The sequence below is a fragment of the Pseudonaja textilis genome, chromosome 1, assembly GCF_049901715.1.
Source record: "Pseudonaja textilis isolate UNSWEBS1 chromosome 1, rPseTex1.2, whole genome shotgun sequence".
NCBI classification, from domain to species: Eukaryota; Metazoa; Chordata; class Lepidosauria; order Squamata; family Elapidae; genus Pseudonaja; species Pseudonaja textilis.
Genome location: NC_141990.1, coordinates 269,827,665 through 269,849,496, shown reverse-complemented (window position 1 = coordinate 269,849,496; position 21,832 = coordinate 269,827,665). Strand labels below are relative to the sequence as shown.

Here is a 21,832-nt window from a genome sequence, read left to right as displayed (position 1 = left end):
ACCTTTCTCTTAAATATGACTCTGAGTGACTGACAAAGATTTTAAAAAATATAATGCAGAAACAATACAAAAATAAATTTCACACTCCCCTAAAATACAAAGTAGTTGCCACAGACACAATTCGCCAACTCTGTGGGCTCACTGATGCTAGCCCTTCAAGGCTTTCTAAAGGTGAGCAGAGTTGAGACTAACTAAATCTTGTGTGGTTTGATATTCCAGAAAGTAGCTATTTCCTGGGTCTCACTAGATGACAATTCCTGAATTAAATGATCTGCACAGAATAATGTGCATTTGGTTTACTATAACAAAATTCTTCTTTAATACGCTCCATTCAACTGGGTTGTTTCCTAAAGACAAGATGATGTTTAATTGATAGGTACTACTGTAACTAACATCTTGAATTGCTTCCAGAAGTCAACTGGAGCTAATGCAGTTTATATAGCAGCAATGACAGATTAATATCACAAGAAGTGCCAGTATTGCTTGTGCTGCTACTTTTGTTGTTGAAGCAGTTCTACCACTTTTCTTCATTCATTAGAAGTAGACGTTTGAGTTGCTATGCAGAGCAGGTTGGAAGGAATGTTTGGATATTAGTAAGTCCTGAACTTGCCCATATCTCACCAACATATCTCAAAAGACCACAAGAACATTTACTTAAAGTGGAGAACAGAAGATAGTCCTAACAAGTGCTCACTCTGGAATCATTTGCTTCAGAACAGAAAACTTGATTACGACTTTGTTTTGAGCAGAAATACGACAACATTAATATGCATGGCTTACTTTAAATAAACGTTTATGTGTGTTTTTTAATTGCAATTCAGATGGAAAAGAAGACAAGACAGAGGCTTTCACATATGATACCAAAAAATCTGTGCTGACCCTTCAAAAACTTTCCTTAAACATTGGCAATAACTGGGAACTTCGTATCAAATGAAAGCACAGCGTCAGATATGCTGATTCTGTAAACTGCTTAGAGAGGGCTGTAAAGCACTGTGAAGCAGTATATAGGGTAAGTCTTAAGTGCTATTGCTATTCAGAGAGGCAGATGAAAAACTGAAAAATAATACTTTGAACAATTTAGCATGGTTTTTTTAATGGATTTTTTGGAAATAGACCAAACCTCAAATTTGACATACTATCTACCGATTGTATAATTTAATTGATTCATATTCAAAATGTTCTTCATGGATGAAAACTTTTTGATATTATTTGCAAAAAAAAATGTTCCAGGAGAAAATTGGTCTTCTCTAGATTTTGCAGTTCTGTATTAAATGTTTATATTTTTAGTATACCCATGCAATGGTTCTTTTGCTTTTATAACACTTTTAAAGTAAATTATCTGCCTATGTTTTAATTGGTGCAATGTTCAGTTTCTTGGTGGATTCTTTTTAGCAGTTTGACACATTAATTCTGCCAAAAAGTTCTTAGAAAGAAGAAATATGAATGAGAATAGTTATAATAGGTATACCTCTGCCGCAGAGAGATTCTGCGTCATAAAGCATAAATGTATTTTTATCTGGGTAAAGACATTTTGAATTAATGAACTGAATTAATGAACTCTAGTCTCCTTTTAGCTGGTGCACTTCAGATTTGTTGGACTATAGAATCCCCATAAAAATTGTGAGAATCATCCTCCCATTATGTACAAAAAGAAACCTGACCAATGATATGATAAACTGAAAAGGAATAGCAAAACAGTATTACAGTAAGGAAACTAATTCATGCTTTATTTTGCTGAGCAATTAATATTTCAAAAAATTACCAAAAGGAACTTTTTCTGTTTGCAGAGCTAAGAGGTATAATTGCCATTTCAGTATTAAAGGGGCTGTATTTTAGGTGTTCAAAACGTACATAGTCTCGTGTCTTCACAATAAATGCCTCTTCTTTCAGAACATACCTGCTTATTGAAGCAGAACTAAGATATAGCTATTAGAATCATGTATGAGTGGTGTAAACATTTTTGATAAATATATTCTGCATAATAAAATATAGTTTGAAACATTATGTTTTGTATGATTTTATTTTGGGAAATAAGAATAAAGCAGTGGTGGGATTCAATTTTTTTTACTATCGGTTCTGTGGGCGTGGCTTGGTGGGCGTGGCAGGGGAAGGATACTGTAAAATCCCCAGTCAGAGGTGGTATTTGCCTGTTCTCTGAACTACTCAAAATTTCCGCTACTGGTTCTCCAGAACTTGTTAGAACCTGCTGAATACCACCTCCGACACACACATACTTGCTTTCAGTTCTGTTTTTTTAATATAAGATCTCCAATTAAGAAAAGGGTGGGGCTGTTTTAACCCTCCTTCTCAGGTAGCCCCAAAACTCTGGGTCCCAAGAGGGATAAAAATGCCTGCTCACTCCACATGGTAAGTTCACTGTTCCACATTCATTCTATTTAAAGCTTTATAAGGCTGTGGTGTGTATGTGGATCTTCCCAGGGTGCAAGATTTTTCTGCCTAGAAACACAGCTTCTGGATTCCATTCACAGCAACCAAATCCCAAATAGAAGAAATAACTAGCTTCTTCCACATCAGAAGTATGCTTAGCTTCTGGATGCTTCCATAGAATTTAAGTCTATCAGCAGATGAGGCCTGTTTTTCTATAGAGGGTTACGTCTGGCAAACCCTGTTTGTCCAAAGAAATTACTAGCGCTGCACTTTAAGCTGCTAAATATAATTTGATCTTTGCTAGGCTGCTTTACATGGAATCTTAAAGAACTCTCCCACTTCATTCCACTGAACTATTTTGGGAACTGGTTTGAGAGCAGATGATACCACCACTTTCAGTTTTGGACGGGGGATTGCATAGGAGCCTCATGTATTACATTCCGTGATAAAGAAAAGGCAAGATTTAAAAATGTTGTTTGCATTCTTGTGGGCATGTCACAGCATACGATCTTGGCATCTGCATATGATCTTGGCTTTTAAAACATTTGCAGTTCCAAGTATAATGTCTGCTGAAAACGAATGCTAACAGTGCATCTTTATTGAGTTCAGTGGTAGTTACCTTCTATGCCAGGGATGCCAAACTTAAGGCCCCGAGGCCGGATGTGGCCCGTGAGGTGCTTAGATCTGGCCTGTGGGGCCATCCTGGAAACAGCGAAGATTGTCCCGTGGTGCCTCTGCCAGAGAACGGCTATGTGTCGCTCTCCTGAACTCTGTTTTCGCTGGCAGAGGGTTGCAGGAGGCCGTCCCTGCCAAAAACAGAGGTTGGGAGCTAGTTTTCGCTGGCAGAGCGCTTGGGCCACAACAGGCTCCCCAAAAACAAGTAATCTTGAACTATCTATGCCCACCCTGGCCACACCCACCCCAGTCCCCCAAGGTCAAACACAACCCTGATGCGGCCCTCAATGAAATCGAGTTTGACACCCTTGTTCTTTTTTAAAAAAACATTTATTCTAGAAAAAACATTTATTTGACATACATTTAAAATAGACAAATCAACATATATATCTATACATATATACATTTTACAGCATATATTGAGCAATGGTTAATTTTTTTTTCCTTTATCTTTATCATTGACATGATCTGCCTTGTTACAATAACTCCTTCGTTCTTTTAATGTTTTAATTTCTCTATATAGTTTATGATTAAATGCATGTCTTCTGTCATTTCCATAACTTATCCAAATATCAAATATTACCTTTTCTTTAACCACTCATACCAAATGTTCCATATTTCATAATAGTCACTATCTTGTTTATTTTTTAACAATTTGGTTAGGCTATCCATCTCAGCGCGTTCATGTATTTTTTTAATTACCATATCCTCTGAAGGAATGGAAGACAGTTTCCAATTTTGTGCGTAGGTTATTCTGGCCACAGTTATGTGCAAAATTAAATATTGATATTTTTCTCCATGTTTAAATCTATCATACTTAGCAGAAAGGTTTCAGGTTCAAGTTTTAAATTTTGTTTTGTTATATTTAAAATCCAATTTCTAATATTTCTCCAAAACTTCTGAGCACATGGGCAAGTCCACCACATGTGAAAATATGTTCCTTGAATGTAGTTACATTTCCAACAGTTGGGTGGTAGGTTGGGGAACATCTTAGCCAGTCTCGCAGGAGGTAGGTGCCAGCAATGAACGATTTTATATAAGTTTTCTTTATATGAGACTGGCATGGTTAATTTGTAATTTGTTTGCCAGATGTGTTCCCACTTATCTAATTCAATACTATGACCCAAGTTTTTAGCCCAAATTATTATAGATTCTGTGACTTTTTCTTCTTTTAATTTGTAATCCAAAAGATATTTATATGTTTTACTAATTGTTTTCTTTTCCTCTCCTAGCCATATTTTATCTAATTCTTGTGGAGTCATATTAAAGCCAAATTGTTCTCTATCTTTTTTATAATGGGTTTGTATTTGTGCAAAGGGCCACCATGCTATCTCCTTTCCTTGAATTTGTATTTGGTTCCTATTTTTAAGCTCTCCAGTATCATATAATAAATCTTTATACCTGACAATGTTTTCATAATCCAATACATTTGTGTTGTGATCGGAAGGATCGGTCCTGTTAGGAATTTTGAATCTGATGACTGTTAGATCGTGGATTGACGTCAGAACCAGGAAACGTTAATCTGAAGGGCAAGCCAGTTAATTAGCAAGTTGCCTTAATGGGTATAAAAGGACACAGCTGTGCTGGTGCCTTTTGCCAGAAACAAAATGTCTATTTTGAATGAGGACGTTACTGCAAAGAGATCTCTGTTTGTTTGAATTTTGAAGGGGAGTCCTAACAGTTCTGGCAGCCGTTATCTTGTTATTTTCCTTCAGTTTGATTTGATTGTGAAACGGCTGCTTTGTGTTTGTTCGTTTGAATTTCCAAGAGGAGACATAACATTATTGTTTCTGGCCTAAACAAACCATCTTTCAAGCAAGATGGATTTAAATCAACTGCAGCGTTTGGTAGAGCAGCAGCAACAGCAAATAAATCAGCTACTGCAAAGCAATGTGACGCTTCAGAATCAGGTAACACAATTGCTGAATTATGTTTCCAGCTTACCAAGCCCTGCTGCTGTTCCCCCTGCCCCTCCTGTGAGAAAAAGCCCAGTATCCATGCCAGAGAAATTTTCTGGGCAAATGGACATGTTTCCGGCATTTCTGGGGCAGTGTCAATTATTTATGTCCTTGAGGCCTGAAAACTTTCCAAATGATCGGGCCAAGACAGGATTCATTCTTAGCCTTTTATCTGGGCAGGCTGCTAATTGGGCTACTCCCTTGTTAGTTCAAGATAGCCCGTTGTTGAATGATTTCCAGGGTTTTCAAATGAGAGTGATGTTTGAGAACCCAATTAAGATACAAACTGTGGACAGACGGTTATGGGACATAAATCAGGGGAAACGGTCCCTGCAGGACTACGTTGCAGAATTTCGTTTGCTGTGTTTAGACTCCAACTGGAACGAGCCGGCTCATATGGCTGCATTCCAGGAAGGCTTGTCTGATGCCATCAAAGATGAGCTGGTCTATGCAGAGAGGGCTTTAACTTTGGATGCATTGATAGTTCAGTGCTTACGAATTGAAGCTCGTTTACAGCAACGTGGACGCAAACGGCTCGGTATGGAACCATCATCGTTTTCTCGTGCACAACCCATGGTTAATGTTGAGGAGCCGATGGAGTTAGGCGCCCTCCGCCCTCGCTTAATGGTGCGAGAACGTTTGAGAAGGTTCCAGGAAGGCTTGTGCCTTTATTGCGGGGGTCTGGGACATTTTGTTAATTCCTGCAAATGGAGAGGGACCCGCAGATCCGTACCTGAAATCACTCTTGTCTCGTCAGGAAAACAGGGTAGACCTGATCTCAAAGAAACCCTAGGTCGGACACATTTCACATCCCCACCTCAAATTGCTGAAGTAAATCCTGGCCCTCCTCGGCATTTACTTTTGGACACTCAAATTTTTCTACAGTCACAGAAGGAGGGAATTCCTGCTGTTGCGTTGGTGGACTCAGGGGCTACAAACAGCTTTATGGACCGAGCTTTTGCTACGCACTATGGGATCCCATTGGTTGCTGTACATCCACCCATTAAGGTGGAAACCGTGGATGGGCGTGAGCTCAAGTCTGGGCCCATTCGTTTCGCCACCCAGCCAGTGCGTATGATCATTGGGGATCATGAGGAGGCGATAAGTTTTTATATCACCTCGAACCTTCATCTCCCTTTGGTGCTCGGAATGTCCTGGTTGCGTTTGCACAATCCGTTGGTGGCTTGGTCGCAGAACGGTATTTCTTTTCCAAGTCTCCAATGTGTAGATCACCTGAGACAATTGGAACGAGCGACGCCTCCATTGGCTGTGGGAGACAGAGTGGGGTTGTCAACGAAACATCGTCAAGTTAATCATCAGACTCGGGGGAAGGGCCCTGCGGTGGGGGATAGTGTTGTGATTGGAAGGATCGGTCCTGTTAGGAATTTTGAATCTGATGACTGTTAGATCGTGGATTGACGTCAGAACCAGGAAACGTTAATCTGAAGGGCAAGCCAGTTAATTAGCACGTTGCCTTAATGGGTATAAAAGGACACAGCTGTGCTGGTGCCTTTTGCCAGAAACAAAATGTCTATTTTGAATGAGGACGTTACTGCAAAGAGATCTCTGTTTGTTTGAATTTTGAAGGGGAGTTCTAACAGTTCTGGCAGCCGTTATCTTGTTATTTTCCTTCAGTTTGATTTGATTGTGAAACGGCTGCTTTGTGTTTGTTCGTTTGAATTTCCAAGAGGAGACATAACACATTTGGATGTATGCTTGCTCTATGCTATTATAAATCAACTCTGGGAACAGAGTGGTTGGATGAAATTGCTGTGTTGTTTTGTATGCCATCCTGCCATTTTCGACACATATCTCTGGAGCTGCTGCTTTTTTCTGTCAAAGCCCAGCAAACATTGGGCTGAAGAGCTTACCATCTGTCTATCTGTCCCTTTCTTCCAGGAAGATTAGCATGTATTTACAATGACAGTGGGGGAGTTAGGAGCTTATGATCCCTTCTATGAACACTTGGCAAAATATGAATTTCTGCCCAAGCTCCTGATAATGCTACTAGAAAATGTATAGCATATTTAGGCCAAAACAACTGTATTCAGAGAAACACTTTTGTATGCAATTCTTCCAAGGGGGTACAGCATAGGTGCCAACAGTATTTAGGCTATACATACAAACTCCAGTTCCACAATTTTATTTCCATATTCCACTACTTACTGAGGGAATTTTATTCCCTTTTCTTTTTTTCAGTCAGACTGTTTAGTGCCGTGGTTCCCAAAGTGGGCGGTACCGCCCCCTGGGGGGGGGATGCCTTAGGGGGGTGCTAAGAGGCAAGGGGGCCGGCAGGGGGGCGCTAAGAGACAGCAGGGGGGTATTTGAGGTGCTGGCCCAGCAGGCTCACTGACTGCCGGCCATGCAGCCCATTGACTGTTTCATCGCTCCGTAGCCGGTGCCTCAAATGCGAAACCCGCACGCAGCGAGACTTGCCAAGCCTGGGGGGGAAGAGGTGGGAGGTGGTGGAAAGGGGGCGCCTTAGCTTGCAGGCTGCCCTCTCCAGTGGAAGCGGCAGAGGCGCACCAGAAGGCCCAAAAGCAAAACCCTCCCAAGGCGCACAGTGGAAGGGGTGGGTGGTTCGGCATTAGGGTCCCCTTCCCCAGAGGAGAACAAGGGAGCACGCAGTGCCCACCTGGCCTCCGCCTCTCCAGCCAGCCGGGCTTGCACTCAAGATGCGGGTGGGTGCAGCTGTGGCTCTCCAAGACACGTGGCTTGGTTTGGTTCGGCTCTATGTGGCCGGCCTGGACCTAGAACCTAGCCTTCCTCTGTAGCCCAGTTCTTCCAACCGAGCCCTGTGCTTGCTTGCTTGCTTGCTTGCTTGCTTGCTTGCTTGCTTTCCAAGTGATCGTTTCCTCCACCTCCGCAAGTCTGGGCTGCTTCAACACGCCTTCCTCTTCCCGGGCAGAGCATTGCAAAATTGGATGCCAAAGAAAGAACTGGGGCAGGGGGAGAAGGGTCAGAGGGGCAGCTACATTAAGGAACAGGAAGATCTTAGCCATGGTTTACTGACTGACTAAGCCAGAATCAAACAGCATGCTAAACTCTAACCAGAATGTCTGGGTTGATATATTCAGCCCGTGTTTCTCAACCTTCTGTGGACTTCAATTCCCTCTCTGGCTCTCCTCTACTTTCCCAAAGTGCTGCTGCTGTCGCAATCTGTCTGTCTGTCTGTCTGTCTGTCTATCCATACATCCATCCAAAAGGTCTGTCTGTCTGCCTGCCTTCCTGCCTACCTACCTGCCTGCCTGTCTTTCTGTCTACCTACCTACCTATCTACCAGTATAGATCGATCTATCTATCTATCTATCTATCTATCTATCTATCTATCTATCTATCTATCTATCTATCTATCTATCTATCTATCTTTCTATCTACCTATCTACCTATCTACCTATCGATCTACCTACCTACCTATCCATACATTCATCCAAAAGGTCTGCCTGCCTGCCTGCCTGCCTGCCTGCCTGCCTGCCTGCCTGCCTGCCTATCTATCTATCTATCTATCTATCTATCTATCTATCTATCTACCTACCTACCTACCTACCTACCTACCTACCTATATACATACTTGTCTCTCTCGCTCTCCATCCATCCATCCATCCATGTTCGAAGCGCCAACCCCGCAGGCACATCAGGAAAGTAGAGCAAAGCCAGTCTGGGAGGGAGGGAGAGAGGGGGAGAGAGAGAGAGAGAGAGACCTGATGCATCAGATTGAAATGAGGCCTAGTTTAGACTGAGGCCCTTTTCCACATTGAAACATCGTTGCCAGCACATTGAAACATCTTTGGCTTCTATTAAAGCTTTTGTGGACAAAACATGGTCAAGACTATCAGGAAGCTCTCACATTTTGTTGAGGTTTTAAACAGGATCCATTGGACCAGATCTCCACACTAAAAATTATTTTTCCCCAATGTATTACCGTGCCAATTCTGAAGAAGGCAAAACCAAAATGTACTGGTAAATTACAAGGAGAACACACACACACACTCCCTTCTAACCCTGTTGGAGCAGGTGTTGGACTAGAATAGATATCTCATCTTTCTCCTCCCTCCCTCCCTCCTTCTTTATTTCTTTTTCTTTCTGTCCCTTCCTTCCATCCCCCCCTCTTTCTTTGTCCCTTTTTCTTTCTTTCCCTTTTCTCTTTCTTTTCTTCTGTCTTTCTCTCTCTCTCTTTTTTCTCTTTTCTTTCCCTCTCTCAGGCTTACCTCATTGACTTGACTTGCTTGGGCAGGTCCCTCCAGTGCAGCAGGCTCAATGGGGTGGACCTGCGGGTCCGTCACCTAGAATGCGGCAGTGTCGGCGTGTTTGAAAAGTAGAGCAAAGCCAGAGGTCAGTAATTTTTGCTGCAAAGAATCACAAACCTTTCTGGGTTGTGTACAAGAAAGGATACACATGTCAATGCAATTCAGCTACATAAAATAAAGAGATACAAATAAAACAAATTAAGAATCAGCAAAGCATCTCTGATTAGATTTTATTCACTACTAGAATCTAATCAGAGATGCTTTGCCAATTCTAGTCCAATGACCTGCTCCAGCAGGATTTGAAGGGAGTGTGTGTGTGCATGGCTGTCAAAACTCCCAAAATAGGTCTGGGGAGGCCAGTCATAAATTAGAACACTTGCTGAACAACCGGCCATTAAGTGAGGACTACTTTTTTGCCAGTCACCTGGTCACGCCCACCCAGTCACATGACCATCAAACCACACCTACCCAATCATGTGACCAGCAAGCCATGCCCACCCAGTCACATGACCAGCAAGCCACACCTACCCAGTCACGTGACCAGCAAGCCACACCCTCAAATTAGGCCACCCCCACAGAAATTTGAATCCCACCCTTGGGTGAGGGGCACCGAGGATAAGTTTGTAGCACCAAGGGGGCGGTGGACTGAAAAAGTTTAGGAACCACTGGTTTAATGCAATTCCAGGGCTTACCTTTGTGTCTTCTACTGGCTATGAATGTCATGCTAACATGAATAACTTACCCAGATACTGGATAGCATAAATAAGTATTTCAGAAGCACAGGTAAAATGTCCCCTTGAAGTGGAAGTCCTAGTGTCACTAGAATTTAGACCTGCTAAATTGCTCAGTACACTTTGCAAACAGTGCATTTACCACAAAAGTACTTGTCTGTTATGCTTGGAGCTGCAGGATTTTTGTACATTTGCATTTTGTTATCATGAACCTTTGCATGTGCTAAGAGAATATTAATACAGAAAGTTCTCACTTAGCAACAGCCTTGGATAGCAACCTTTCACAAATAAAACGGTAATTATAATAAAGGTAATTCATAAAGGTAATTCATAATTTGAATTATGATTTTTCATTTAGTGGCCATTCAAAATTGCAATGACACTGGAGATAAAAATAAAAGACCTACGACCAGTCCTTGACCAGTTACTGCTGTTGCAATATCTTGATGGTTGTGTGATCCCAATTTGTGTGCTAGGCAACTGGCATGTATTTTTGAAAGGAAACCCAATCACCATTTACAACATTCTCAGCTGGCTTCTGACAAGCAAAGTCAGTGAGAGAAGCCAGATTCACTTAACCACTGCAGCAAAAAGAGATCATAAACTTGGGGACAGTCATGTGATGATTCATGTAACAAAGGACAAAAATTTCTGATTCTAATTGCTGTCATAAATTGAGCACTACCTGTAAACAATTCATTTTCAGACCAATTAGTGCATTTAGTGCACAGCCTTCAATGTGAAACTGATTAAGATCTAGTCAGTTTCAGGCAACTGCTGGGAGCGAGGGGGGTTCTAATCAAGTAATTAAGGTCACAGAGTATTGTTAACTTGTCATTAACTCTTTTTCAGGGGTGGGAAGTAGCTCAGGAGCAGATACCTTGTTTAAGCGATCTCTGCACCCTACATGCCAATGGGTAGGTGGGTAGGTGGGGAAAATGGGTCAAAACAGGACACTGTACCAGACAACTTTATATAATGAGGCAGCAACCAGAAATTTTCCTAGCATCCCTCTTTCTCAGTCACATGGCTCACTTAGTGACCATGTGATTTAGCAACCATTTACTAAACTAGGATATCTGTACTGCTCTATATAGGCTGTAATATACAGTAGAGCGCTCTCGCTCTCTCCTCCTCCCACTTTCTCTGTGTAAATTTAGCAAAACCTCTCTTTTCTTCATTTAACTCATTGTAAAGTTACTTTCCCAGCCTTTCTAGGACATCTTTTGCTCAAAGTTCTTTTTGTTTAAAAATGGTACTCTACTGGTTGAGTGTTTTCTTTTCCAAACCCAAGAGGTGAGTTTTTATTTTCATTTTATTATTTATATTTATTAATCAAATATATACAGTCACCCATCTCACCAAAACAATTGTGGTTGGAAGACTGGATAAGTAGATACTCATTGCTGTGATGAGTTGGGGCGTGACACAAAAATAACGAAGTTACAAAAGTAGAATAAATTTCCTTTAATGCCTCCAACTTGGCCCCAATGTCCAATTATCCTCAGCTGGATAACAAACTCTTCAAAAAACAGTCTACGAAGGGCAGAAATGCAGTCAGAACTCAAAGTAAAGATAATTAGAAATTTAAAACACCAACACAAACCATACTGATGTAATTAACACGACAGGCCAGGATGATAAATTGCAGGATAATGCAGCACCCACAGATGCCAAACCACAGATAAACCTCAACCAAGATAATGCACACTTTGCTTCTAGCAAGGAGCCATGTGCAAACACTCCACTTATATCCTGTTCTCCCAGCTGCAACTAATGAAAGGGATCAGGGCCTTCTTCTCTCTTGTAAGCCATGTTGCTCCCTTCTCTATTCCTCCCTGCGTGCCCTAGGATGAAGAAGGGATGGCCATGGGACTTCCTCTGAATGCTCAGCCAGACTGTGCCCTTCCCCCGTGTCTTCCACAGCCACCGAAGTCACATTCCCACTCCCTGTCAGCTGCTCAATCTCCCTCTCAGAATCAGAGCCCTCCAAGGGCATGACAATTGCTCTCCCAAATGATAAAGATCTCATCTAAATAGCAATTGTATAACTTAAATCTTGAGGTAAATATTGTTTCAAGGTACATTTTGGACAAATTGGAATAAATCTATAGCCAATAGAAATAAACTTTAAATTTAGAAAATGTGTAATGTGATCCCTGTTAAAGAGTAAGGGGGGAGAGTATTATAAATTATAGAATTTAAGTCCTTATTCATAATTTCAGTAAGGCTTACTTACCACTAGATGTGACTATGGATTTAGTTGTGGTCTAAAAGCCAGTTCTTATCCAACTGGTATCATATCAGATTCATGATGGCATGACAGAGTATTTAACAAAAAAAAAATACTAACAGGGATTTCATAGCTGTTAGAATCACTCTGCCACAGAGTGTTCAATTAATGCAAGGTTGGGAGATGAGAGTGCAGAATGACTGCCAGCCATTCATTTGTGCATCTGCCAGAATAACTTGAATTTTTTACTAGAATAAATCAGGAAAGGAAAGTATTCAAAGTCTTCCACAAGTTGCAAAAATATATCACAGGTGCTGTTCTAACTGTGCAGTAATCTGAATCACTTGTATCTTCCCATACCAATGAGATTAAGTTGCTTCTAGTATTTCCTGCTGCAAGAGAACCACATACACAGGTCTTGTAATAACTAAATTAATAGATACCAAGAGAAAGCAGAATGTGGAAGTAAATACGTTGGGAAAGCATTTGCAATCAGACAGTGATATTACAGACACTGAATACCCTCAAATCCTGCTGTACTATCTCAATGTCTTGGGGCTACCCATCTCACTCTGCAAAGTAATTCTGGGAAATTTATAGTTAAAAATATTACCAGGAGGAATGAGTTAAGAATGCTGGAAGGGTACATCAAGAGAATATACTCCCAGCAAGGTTATCTAAGATGCGAGTCATCTCAGTTACCCAGAAAAAGCAAACATCCCTGCTAGCCAACAGATTGAAAGAGGTCATTCCACATACCAATAAAAAAAGAAAGGGAAGTTGAAGTGTATGCAAACTGTTGTATAATATTCTTAATTTTAAAATAATGATTAGCATCATTCAAAGCAACATACAGTGCTACATGGAGAGAAAGATGCCAGAGATTCAACCTGGCTTTAGAAAAGGCTGAGGAATATGAGACATTATTTATTGCTGATGCACACTGGATAATTAAGAAGAGTAAAAAAAATACTTCACTGGTTATAGAAAAGCCCTCAGTTGTGTCTACCATGTCCAGCTGTGCAATATGCTTAGAAAAGTGGGAATCCCAGAACTTCCCATGTGCATAACACATACAGAGAAGGAAAAGCTGATTTTAAAAAAATCCACATAGTATTGGTTAAGAGGCTCAAGGACACACTTTGCAAACTAATTTCATGAACGTGAAACAAACATGTACCAAGAAAAGCAAATGTCCCCCCCTTTGCAATGAAAAGCATGAAACAATTGGTCACTTGATTAGTGATTGCAGCAGCATTTCACCAACTGACTACAAGTAATGTCATGACCCAGTTGCCAGAATTATTCATTGGAAACTTTGCCAGAGGTTTGGATTTGAATGCAATAAAAACTACTGGCACCATCAAGTTGAGACAGTTTTGGGAAATGAGCAGGTTATGATTTTATGGTACTCTTGAGATCCAAGCAGACACATAACATGCCAGTTATTGGAAAGATGGAGGTCTGGTTCATGGCTTTGCCATATCAGGTGATTCTAGGACTGAGGAAAAACATTTCAAAGCAGTGATGAAATTATAGGATTTGAAGATCAAATACGAACATTTATGGAAAAAGAAATCATGATTGGAGCCCTTGGAGTGATGCCTGTAATGGAATGCATGGATGACCTTGAGGGAAGGGGAGAAGAGATGCTGCCTGAGTGATAAGAGGGGAAGGAGCCCATAACTAAGGAAGTCCATCTTATTGGACCGCCAGTAGCATCCACAGCAAGCCCCCAATACGACAGATAGGGCAAATCCTTTCCTTATGCACTTGTACCCCCATATCTCATACAATTCACATACAAGTCAGGCTATCATGATACATTTCATGTCTCTTGCTCATTTCTCTGAGAGTGCTCATGGGACTGGATAGGGCAGTTGTTTTTTTAAAGGGGTGTGTGTGTGTATGTCAAAATAGAAGCCTCTATTTAACCAGCTAACGTGAAATAGCAACTTCTAACTTTCTACAAACTCTACTTGATAAAAGATCCTCTATTAATGTATACCTATTTGCCTTTTGGAATTCTGAAATTTGCATCACTCCACCTATTTTTTTTTCTTTTGTACACCTATAAGTGGCAGCTTGATTCAGGGCTGCATCCTTGCCGTATTGTACTTCCGCATGCTGTCTAAGCCATACAATGAATCTTAAAACGATGGGAAAACATTGATCCATCTCACATGTAGACCTACCAATAGACCAGGGTTGGGAACAGATACAAGGGCTTTGCAGTACCTCACATTGCCTATTATAGGACAGAATGACAGATCCACCTCCCTCTGCTAAGTAGATTCTGAAATCCTGAAGGAATAGAGCTAACCCAACAAAATGCTCATAATATGAGAAGAAATAAAATTTGCCAGTATGGAAGCAAGCCCAAATTTAAAAAGAAAATATGTTCCAATAATGAATGACAGTTAACAGAGGCTAAAAAACAATGAAGGTGACATTCCCCTAAGCACAAATCAAGCTGCCTGGTATTGCAGCCTTAACCGTATAGCATAGTGTACAGTGTATGAATTTTTGAGGGATAAATAATCATTCTTAAACAGGGTACTTGGGAGGGTTGTGTATTTGTTGTTTTGTTTTCAGCGGTTCAACTATTAACTACCAATAGACTTGCAGAAGGAAGACTCTTAATGTTACTAAGCAAAAAACCATTGTGCTGCCATCTCTTCTTTCCTTTTTAATGGATTGTGTGTGATAATATTTTTTAAAAAAACAGGAAGAAATATAGAAAGGCGATGTGGTATGGGCTTCTTATACTCTTTAAAAAGTTAGGAGATACAAAAATCAAGGTACACACTCACACCCATCTCTTTCTAGGCAGCCTCCTCCTAAAAACCAAAATCTAAAGTAGCAGCATACCCAAAGCATCAAAATAAAAAGAACAGGCAGCTACACATTATCAGCATAAAACAGACTGTTCACACATCTCCTTTTCTCTCTCAAATTACAAACTGCATATGCAAACTGATCATACCAAGCCAGATACAGAGGCTGAACACACAACACACTTTCTAGACAGGAAACTTCCTTCTCCCAGAAGTCTCCAGGTAGAATGCACCTCTTCACAAACCTCCAAATTCCCACAAGAATATGAAAACATCTGCAAATTGATATCCTGCTCTCTTTCTTTCCTGGGCCTGTTTTTATTACATATATTCCCCAGAATGTCCCTTTTCTCTTCCAGATCCTACTCAGTTGTTTTATGGAGTCACATAGTTTCTTGGAAGTTAATTTTCTGAACCAAAAATGCTTTTGGACATAAAGTTCTAGATGATGTGGGAGAAGATTATGTTCACATGTCTTATGGACTTTTTGCTGGAAAAAAAATGAATTTATGGGTTTGATGTTTAGAAATGGTAGACTATGGAAATAATTAAATTATGTTATATAGAGAGAGTATATAGGGAGAACGTAAAATATAAATGCACTTGTAACTGCTGCTAAAAATTTGAAAACTGTTTCTTTATAACCTTTCCTTTCTTCTCTCCTCTCCTCTCCTGCACATTTTTATTTTTTTCTTTACATTTTTCACTTACTTATTACCTTTTTTTCCTCCTTTTCTTTTTTTCTTTGAAAATTTGCATAGTTTTTATTCTGTTAAACATTTTTTATTAAAAATTATCAGGAAGGAATATTCCTTATTTGGAAAGATTTGTCTTGCTTTTAGCACATCTCTTTGTTGGATGCATCACTGTAAAACGAATTGTATCAAAATAATGTTACATCACCCTGTAATTTTTGTATATGGAGTTACTTTTAAATGCTGGTTAGAAAGTTGTAAGTTTCCCTTGCACTTGCATTTGCACTCTCAATCTTACTCAAAGTACCACCCCTGAGAAGGACACTTTCCTCATCCTGTCCTCCGTGCCAATATGCTTCCTAAGAGTTTATTTTTAGTTGTCAGAACTGCAACCTTTACAAAGCTTGCCACAGCCACCCTCACACACATGAATCGGGAGATGGAAGTTACTCTACAAATTTGCTTCCTGTGAAAATGAGGATTTTAACATGAAAGGACAGAGTAACTATTGTGAGAAGCTCAAGATAACATCTATACAATGCAGTGGCATCAATCTTCCTAAAATTGTTTGAAATTTTGCAAAAAAAAAAGGAAGAGAAAAAACTCAAGACTGCAGAAGAGATTGTGAAACGCCATTTCTTCTTCTTTTTTTCTACTTCCTTCCAGGTCCTAGTTTCTTTTTCAATTGTTATAATTTAATTGATAGTTGATCTAGATGCCTTCCACTGTCAGTAGCACTGTTGTTCAAAAGACTGGGTCTGAACCAATTCCCTGTCAGCATGCTACCACAACTACAGAAACAGGTGCTGGAACAGGAGGGATCTATTCTGCCATCCTCAGTCGCAACCAGCCCATCACTGAAGTCAAGGAGAAAACCTTTCATGAGCTACATAAGAAGTGCCTTGAGAAGAAGATTCTTTATGAGGATCCAGATTTTCCAGCTAATGACAGCTCCCTTTTCTTCAGTCAAAGACTCCCAGTCAAATTTGAGTGGAAAAGACCATCAGTGAGTAGGCCTCTTATCTGATCTAAAGATTAGTATATGCTTAATATTTGCAAGTCATCTAGGTAATATTATTTCAAATGGAAAAGCAGAAGTATACAATATCTCCGAATGAAATCTTTTACAGATCTCAGGATTGTGTGTGTTGGGAAATTACAGTCAATAACCTGGGCATGGACAAGAAGTTGAGGTTAATAAAAAAAATTAACAGCTGAGTTTCATATTATAGGATTATTTAACACACATTTCATAATTTCTCACTTCCATCATTTTAAAAAATTACCTTTTAGTAGCCATTATTTTGTGGCATCCAAGGTTTTGGGGAGACCATAAGTAGCCCTGTAGAGTATGACACTGTGAGAAAACATAGATAATTTTAAAAGACTATCTGGAAAACAAGAATTTGAGGTAGCGTATTTGCTTGCTTTCTCAGATTTAGCAATTTGTTGTGGTACAGCAAGGTCCACCCCTTTTGTACATGTCCTGTGTCATCAGTTAGATGCAAGGAAGGAGTGCAGCTGTCAACCTGGTGGCAGGATGAAGCAAAATCCAGTAGATATCCATGGCATAGGCTGGTGTTTCTCAACCGCAACAGTTTTAACCTGTGTGGACTTCAACTCCCAGAATGGCTGGCTGGGGAATTCTAGAAGTTAAAATCCACACATCTTAAAATTGCCAAGGTTGAGAAACATTGGCATAGATTGAGTTATGGGGAAATATCTACCCAGAAGACTCATTCCACTAACGTGATGCATGGACAAATTTATCGTAACCAGAGTGTTCTACAGCACTGTTTCTCAATCCAATATGTGATTATTTGGCTGGGATATGCTGGCTGAGGAATTCTGGAGTTTGAAGTCCACATGTCTTAAAGTTGCTAAGGTTGAAAAACAATGCTGTAGTAAAAAGTCTGATGTTCCTTATACAGAAACTAAAGCCTCCGATCAAGAAAATTTGTGTGTATTTTCAGTCCTGCTCTGAACTGATTATACAAGTCAATGCTACATTTTGGAGTTATCACTTAGATAACTTCAAGGTTGCTCTTTCAATATTTATGAATTGAATCCTATCAGAAGTACTATTTTGATAACAAAGCATCAAAAAGTTTGCAAGAGTGGCAGATTTTTTTTTTTTTGCAATCCTTAATGATCAAAGTGTGTGTGTGTGTGTGTGTGTGTGTATTCATCAGTGTATTTCTTTTATCTAGGAGATCTGTGAGAATCCACGCTTTATTCTTGGTGGAGCTAATAGGTCTGACATTTGTCAAGGGGAACTAGGTATGAAATCCTTTCTTTGCAGCTGTTTAGGTTTTAAGATATTTTGTTTATCCAATTAATTCATCAGTTACCACTTTCTAATTAATATATGTCATAAACATATGTCTGAAAAACAAAAATATGATTACTAGTGTGAAGTCTAATTATTCAGTTGCTTGCATTCTTTTTCATGTTGACATTGAATTTGTCCAACCCTGTTTATTTTCTTTCAGGGGATTGTTGGTTTCTGGCTGCCATTGCTTGTCTGACCCTGAATGAAAAATTATTGTTTCGGGTCATTCCGGAAGGTCAGACCTTCACAAAAGATTATGCTGGGATTTTTCACTTTCAGGTATATATTGTAGAATAGACCAAAGATGATGTTCCTTTCTGCATTTCCACTATAATCTACTAATTATTAGACAATAACTCAGAAGTACACCCAGAAATGAAAAGCCTATATTAATCACTATTTTGCTAATGTCAGAATAATGCAGTATATGCATGTTTTCACTGTGCACCATATGCAGAACTAGTAACTTCTGTGTAATTTAAAGGAAAATGGATAATTTTGTGTGTGTGTGTGTTTGTGTGTGTATATGTATATGTACACACACACACATACACACACCATTCCAATAGATTGTATATAGGGTATATGCCTCCTTGCAACCGCTAAACACACAGATCTGGATAATTGCTAAAGTCAAAGCAATGTAAATTGTCACCTAAAATGCAAAGGTTCAAGAGTTCAATTTCTGATAGAGAGATTGAACCATATAGTGTCATGTATGTCTGATGAGTTCCAAATAGGAAAAAACCAGTCATGCAGCGCCTTCTAGTGACAAGTGTATTTTCCTATTATGAATTAATCATAAAACAATATAATCTAGTCCTGTGATGGTGAACCTATGGCATGTGTGCCGGAAGTGGCATGCAGAGCCATTTCTGCCAGCACGCGAGCTGTCACTCGGAACTGATCCACTGCACATGTACGTGTACCCCCCGCCATCCAGCTGATTGTTGGGTATCTGCTGCGCATGCACAGTGGGAGATGTGTGCGTGAAAGACACATACACATGTGCAGGGGGAGGGGACACACACGCATGCACAGAGGCGCACGGTATGGGGGTATCATGCATGCATGCACAGGGGGCGCGGGGGGTCAGGCATGCATTGCATTATGGATGTAGGCACATGTGCGTGCATGCGCACTTTCAGCACACAATGACAAAAAGGTTAGCCATCACTGATCTAGTCCCTTTTATAATGTATAAACCAGCTTTTGATCATATGTGACATCTATTTCTTATGCTCTTGTTGTGGTGAATTCTAATTTGTTTTCTTCAAATCTTCCAGTTCTGGCGTTATGGAAGTTGGATGGAAGTTATTATTGATGATCGTTTACCAACATATGGAAAGCGTCTGGTCTTCACTAAATCCTCCCAGCAGAATGAATTCTGGAGTGCATTACTGGAAAAAGCTTATGCAAAGTAAAGAGGTTTTGTCCATTCGATCCTTTTCTATAACATACCGTTTATTGTTCATGTTGAGATTAAAACATGTAGATATAAAACACTAGCAGCTTTCACAAATAACATGGTACCTGGTGACAATAAAGTTAATTCTATTTTTTCGTGGGATTCATCAGTCCCATTGTTTGTGCAAATACTGCCTTTTTCTTACACTCTGTAGTTTTGCCCAGTAAAAGAAAATGGGTGCTCTGCTTCTTGGCCAAATTGTATAATGTTTCCATCAGATTAATTAGGTTGAGTCATGATTTCTACACCATGGTTGTAGTCAGATATTGATAATGATGATTATGTGGCATCAAGTGGATGGCACATAATCATTATTATCATCAAGTTGATTCCTAGTGACCATATAGACAAATTTTCTCCTAAATGATCTGTCCTTCACTTGGTCCTTCCAATGATGGACTCATTGCTACTATAAGTTCATCCACCTTGCTGCTAGTTATCCTCTTCTTTCCTTCCATCTTTCCCAGAGAGCTATATCTTTGCAAAATGTGTCTGACAATAAGTAATAAACTATGGCTTATAATCTGCAGTGACTGACTTCATAGAATACATTAATCAAATCCAGATAAATCCAGTGATGGGATTCAATTTTTTTTACTACTGGTTCTGTGGGCATGGCTTGGTGGGTGTGGCAGGGGAAGGATACTGTAAAATCTCCAGTCAGAGGTGGTATTTGCCAGTTCTCCCAACTACTCAAAATTTCTGCTACAGGTTCTCCAGAACTGGTCAGAACCTGCTGAATACCACCTCTGGATAAATCTATTTATGGTTAAGGCTAATAAATGAAAACATCTATATGAAGGAAGGCAGCTCTCCTTGTAGCATAAGCTTTTGCCGTCTGGAGATAAAGTTGATTTACATACAAATGGATGGAGACTAACAATGAGAGTCATTTAACTTTCTCCACGTTCCTTTTCAGGCTTCATGGGTCCTATGAAGCATTAAAAGGAGGCAACACCACAGAGGCCATGGAGGATTTCACAGGAGGAGTGACAGAATTTTATGAGATAAAGGATGCGCCTAAAGATACATACAAAATCATGAAGCACGCCATTGAGAGAGGGTCACTAATGGCTTGCTCCATTGAGGTACATTTTGGGCAATATATTTATAATAAGTCTTGGCTCAGCTTGTATGCAAATACAGGACAACAAAATCAAGGTGACAGCTGGGCACTGGATGAGCCTTGAGGGTGTAACACAGCAAGAGTCCAATATGCAAATGAAATATTTTCATGGAAGAGTATTTAAAAGCTATGGATCCTATGGTAAATCTGGATCTCAAAGAATGTGACCTTGCATGCCTCAGGAAATAGGTTGGAGAATAATGAGCAATCATCTTCTTTACTTCCTCTTTTACAGCTTCAAGTGTCAAGGGAGATAATACAATGAAAGCATGACATTGAGAAATAATGTAAAAGGGAAAGGTGTAATTGTGGAAAAAACATCCCTTGATAAAATAGCATTTAAATAAATCTTGGAACAATGAGTACACTGCAGTTTGTAGGGAATCCAGTGCATCCTTTGTGCAATTATTTTATTTACCTTGGAAAGGGAATATCTTCCATAAAGAAATGAGTAGTGGCACTAGAATAACTAATTGATAAATAGATGGGGAAACAAAGGACAACAGAGGAAGATTGGGGGTGGGGGTGGGGAATTAGAAAGAGCTGAAAATCCTACCTGTATGCAAAAAATAGACACGGTGCTTTTTAGCCAAGCTAGCTTGGCACATTTCTTGATTCAGGATGGGCTTAGCTCTACCATTCCTTTATCTGACTCTGGATATAGCACATCAAGTGATGCTGGCTAACTCTTCCAGGTTATGAAACCTAAGGGCTTCTTCAGGGACCCTTGAAAGTTATGCTTCTAAGGTCTAAGGTGACCAGATACCACAGGCATTCTCCTTGGGCCTATAACTGCAGGTTTAATAGAATGGAAGAACCTGCTGGTTTCATCCTGCTGGTTTCAAGTCTAGTCTTTCAGGAGGGACTGGATTCAGAGAGTTCAAAGAGGTTTCTCTTTAATATAAGCAAAGATAAGCAAGCAGGTGAAGGGGCTCGGATGTGGCTGCCCAGCTTCACAGATCTTCTGTAATTGATCAGGAAGTCAGGGCTTTTATACTGTGCTATGAATGCTCCTCCTCCTCAATCCTCTCCTTGCCCAAGGACAAGTTCTCAACAGTCTTGCTTAAAAGTGAACAGCCTTCTGTTCAGAATATTCCCCTTCTCTTGTTTTCAAGAGGATCGGCTCTAATGAGATTTGAACA

General features: G+C 40.0%; 2 protein-coding genes across 2 annotated transcripts in view; both read left to right on the top strand.

The window, feature by feature from the left end:
• GANC (glucosidase alpha, neutral C) overlaps window positions 1-2,001 on the top strand; it is a 30,038-nt gene extending 28,037 nt beyond the window's left edge. Inside the window, exon 24 of the mRNA XM_087921777.1 lies at window positions 822-2,001. Coding sequence (XP_087777903.1) covers window positions 822-934 — 113 coding nt within the window. The 3' untranslated portion in view covers window positions 935-2,001. The remainder of the gene's footprint in view (window positions 1-821) is intronic.
• A 14,170-nt stretch (window positions 2,002-16,171) lies between these two features.
• Window positions 16,172-21,832, top strand: part of CAPN3 (calpain 3) — a 34,101-nt gene continuing 28,440 nt past the window's right edge. Inside the window, exons 1-5 of the mRNA XM_087921776.1 lie at window positions 16,172-16,770; window positions 17,975-18,044; window positions 18,257-18,375; window positions 19,383-19,516; window positions 20,484-20,652. Of these exons, the coding sequence (XP_087777902.1) occupies window positions 16,480-16,770; window positions 17,975-18,044; window positions 18,257-18,375; window positions 19,383-19,516; window positions 20,484-20,652 (783 nt within the window). The 5' untranslated portion in view covers window positions 16,172-16,479. The remainder of the gene's footprint in view (window positions 16,771-17,974; window positions 18,045-18,256; window positions 18,376-19,382; window positions 19,517-20,483; window positions 20,653-21,832) is intronic.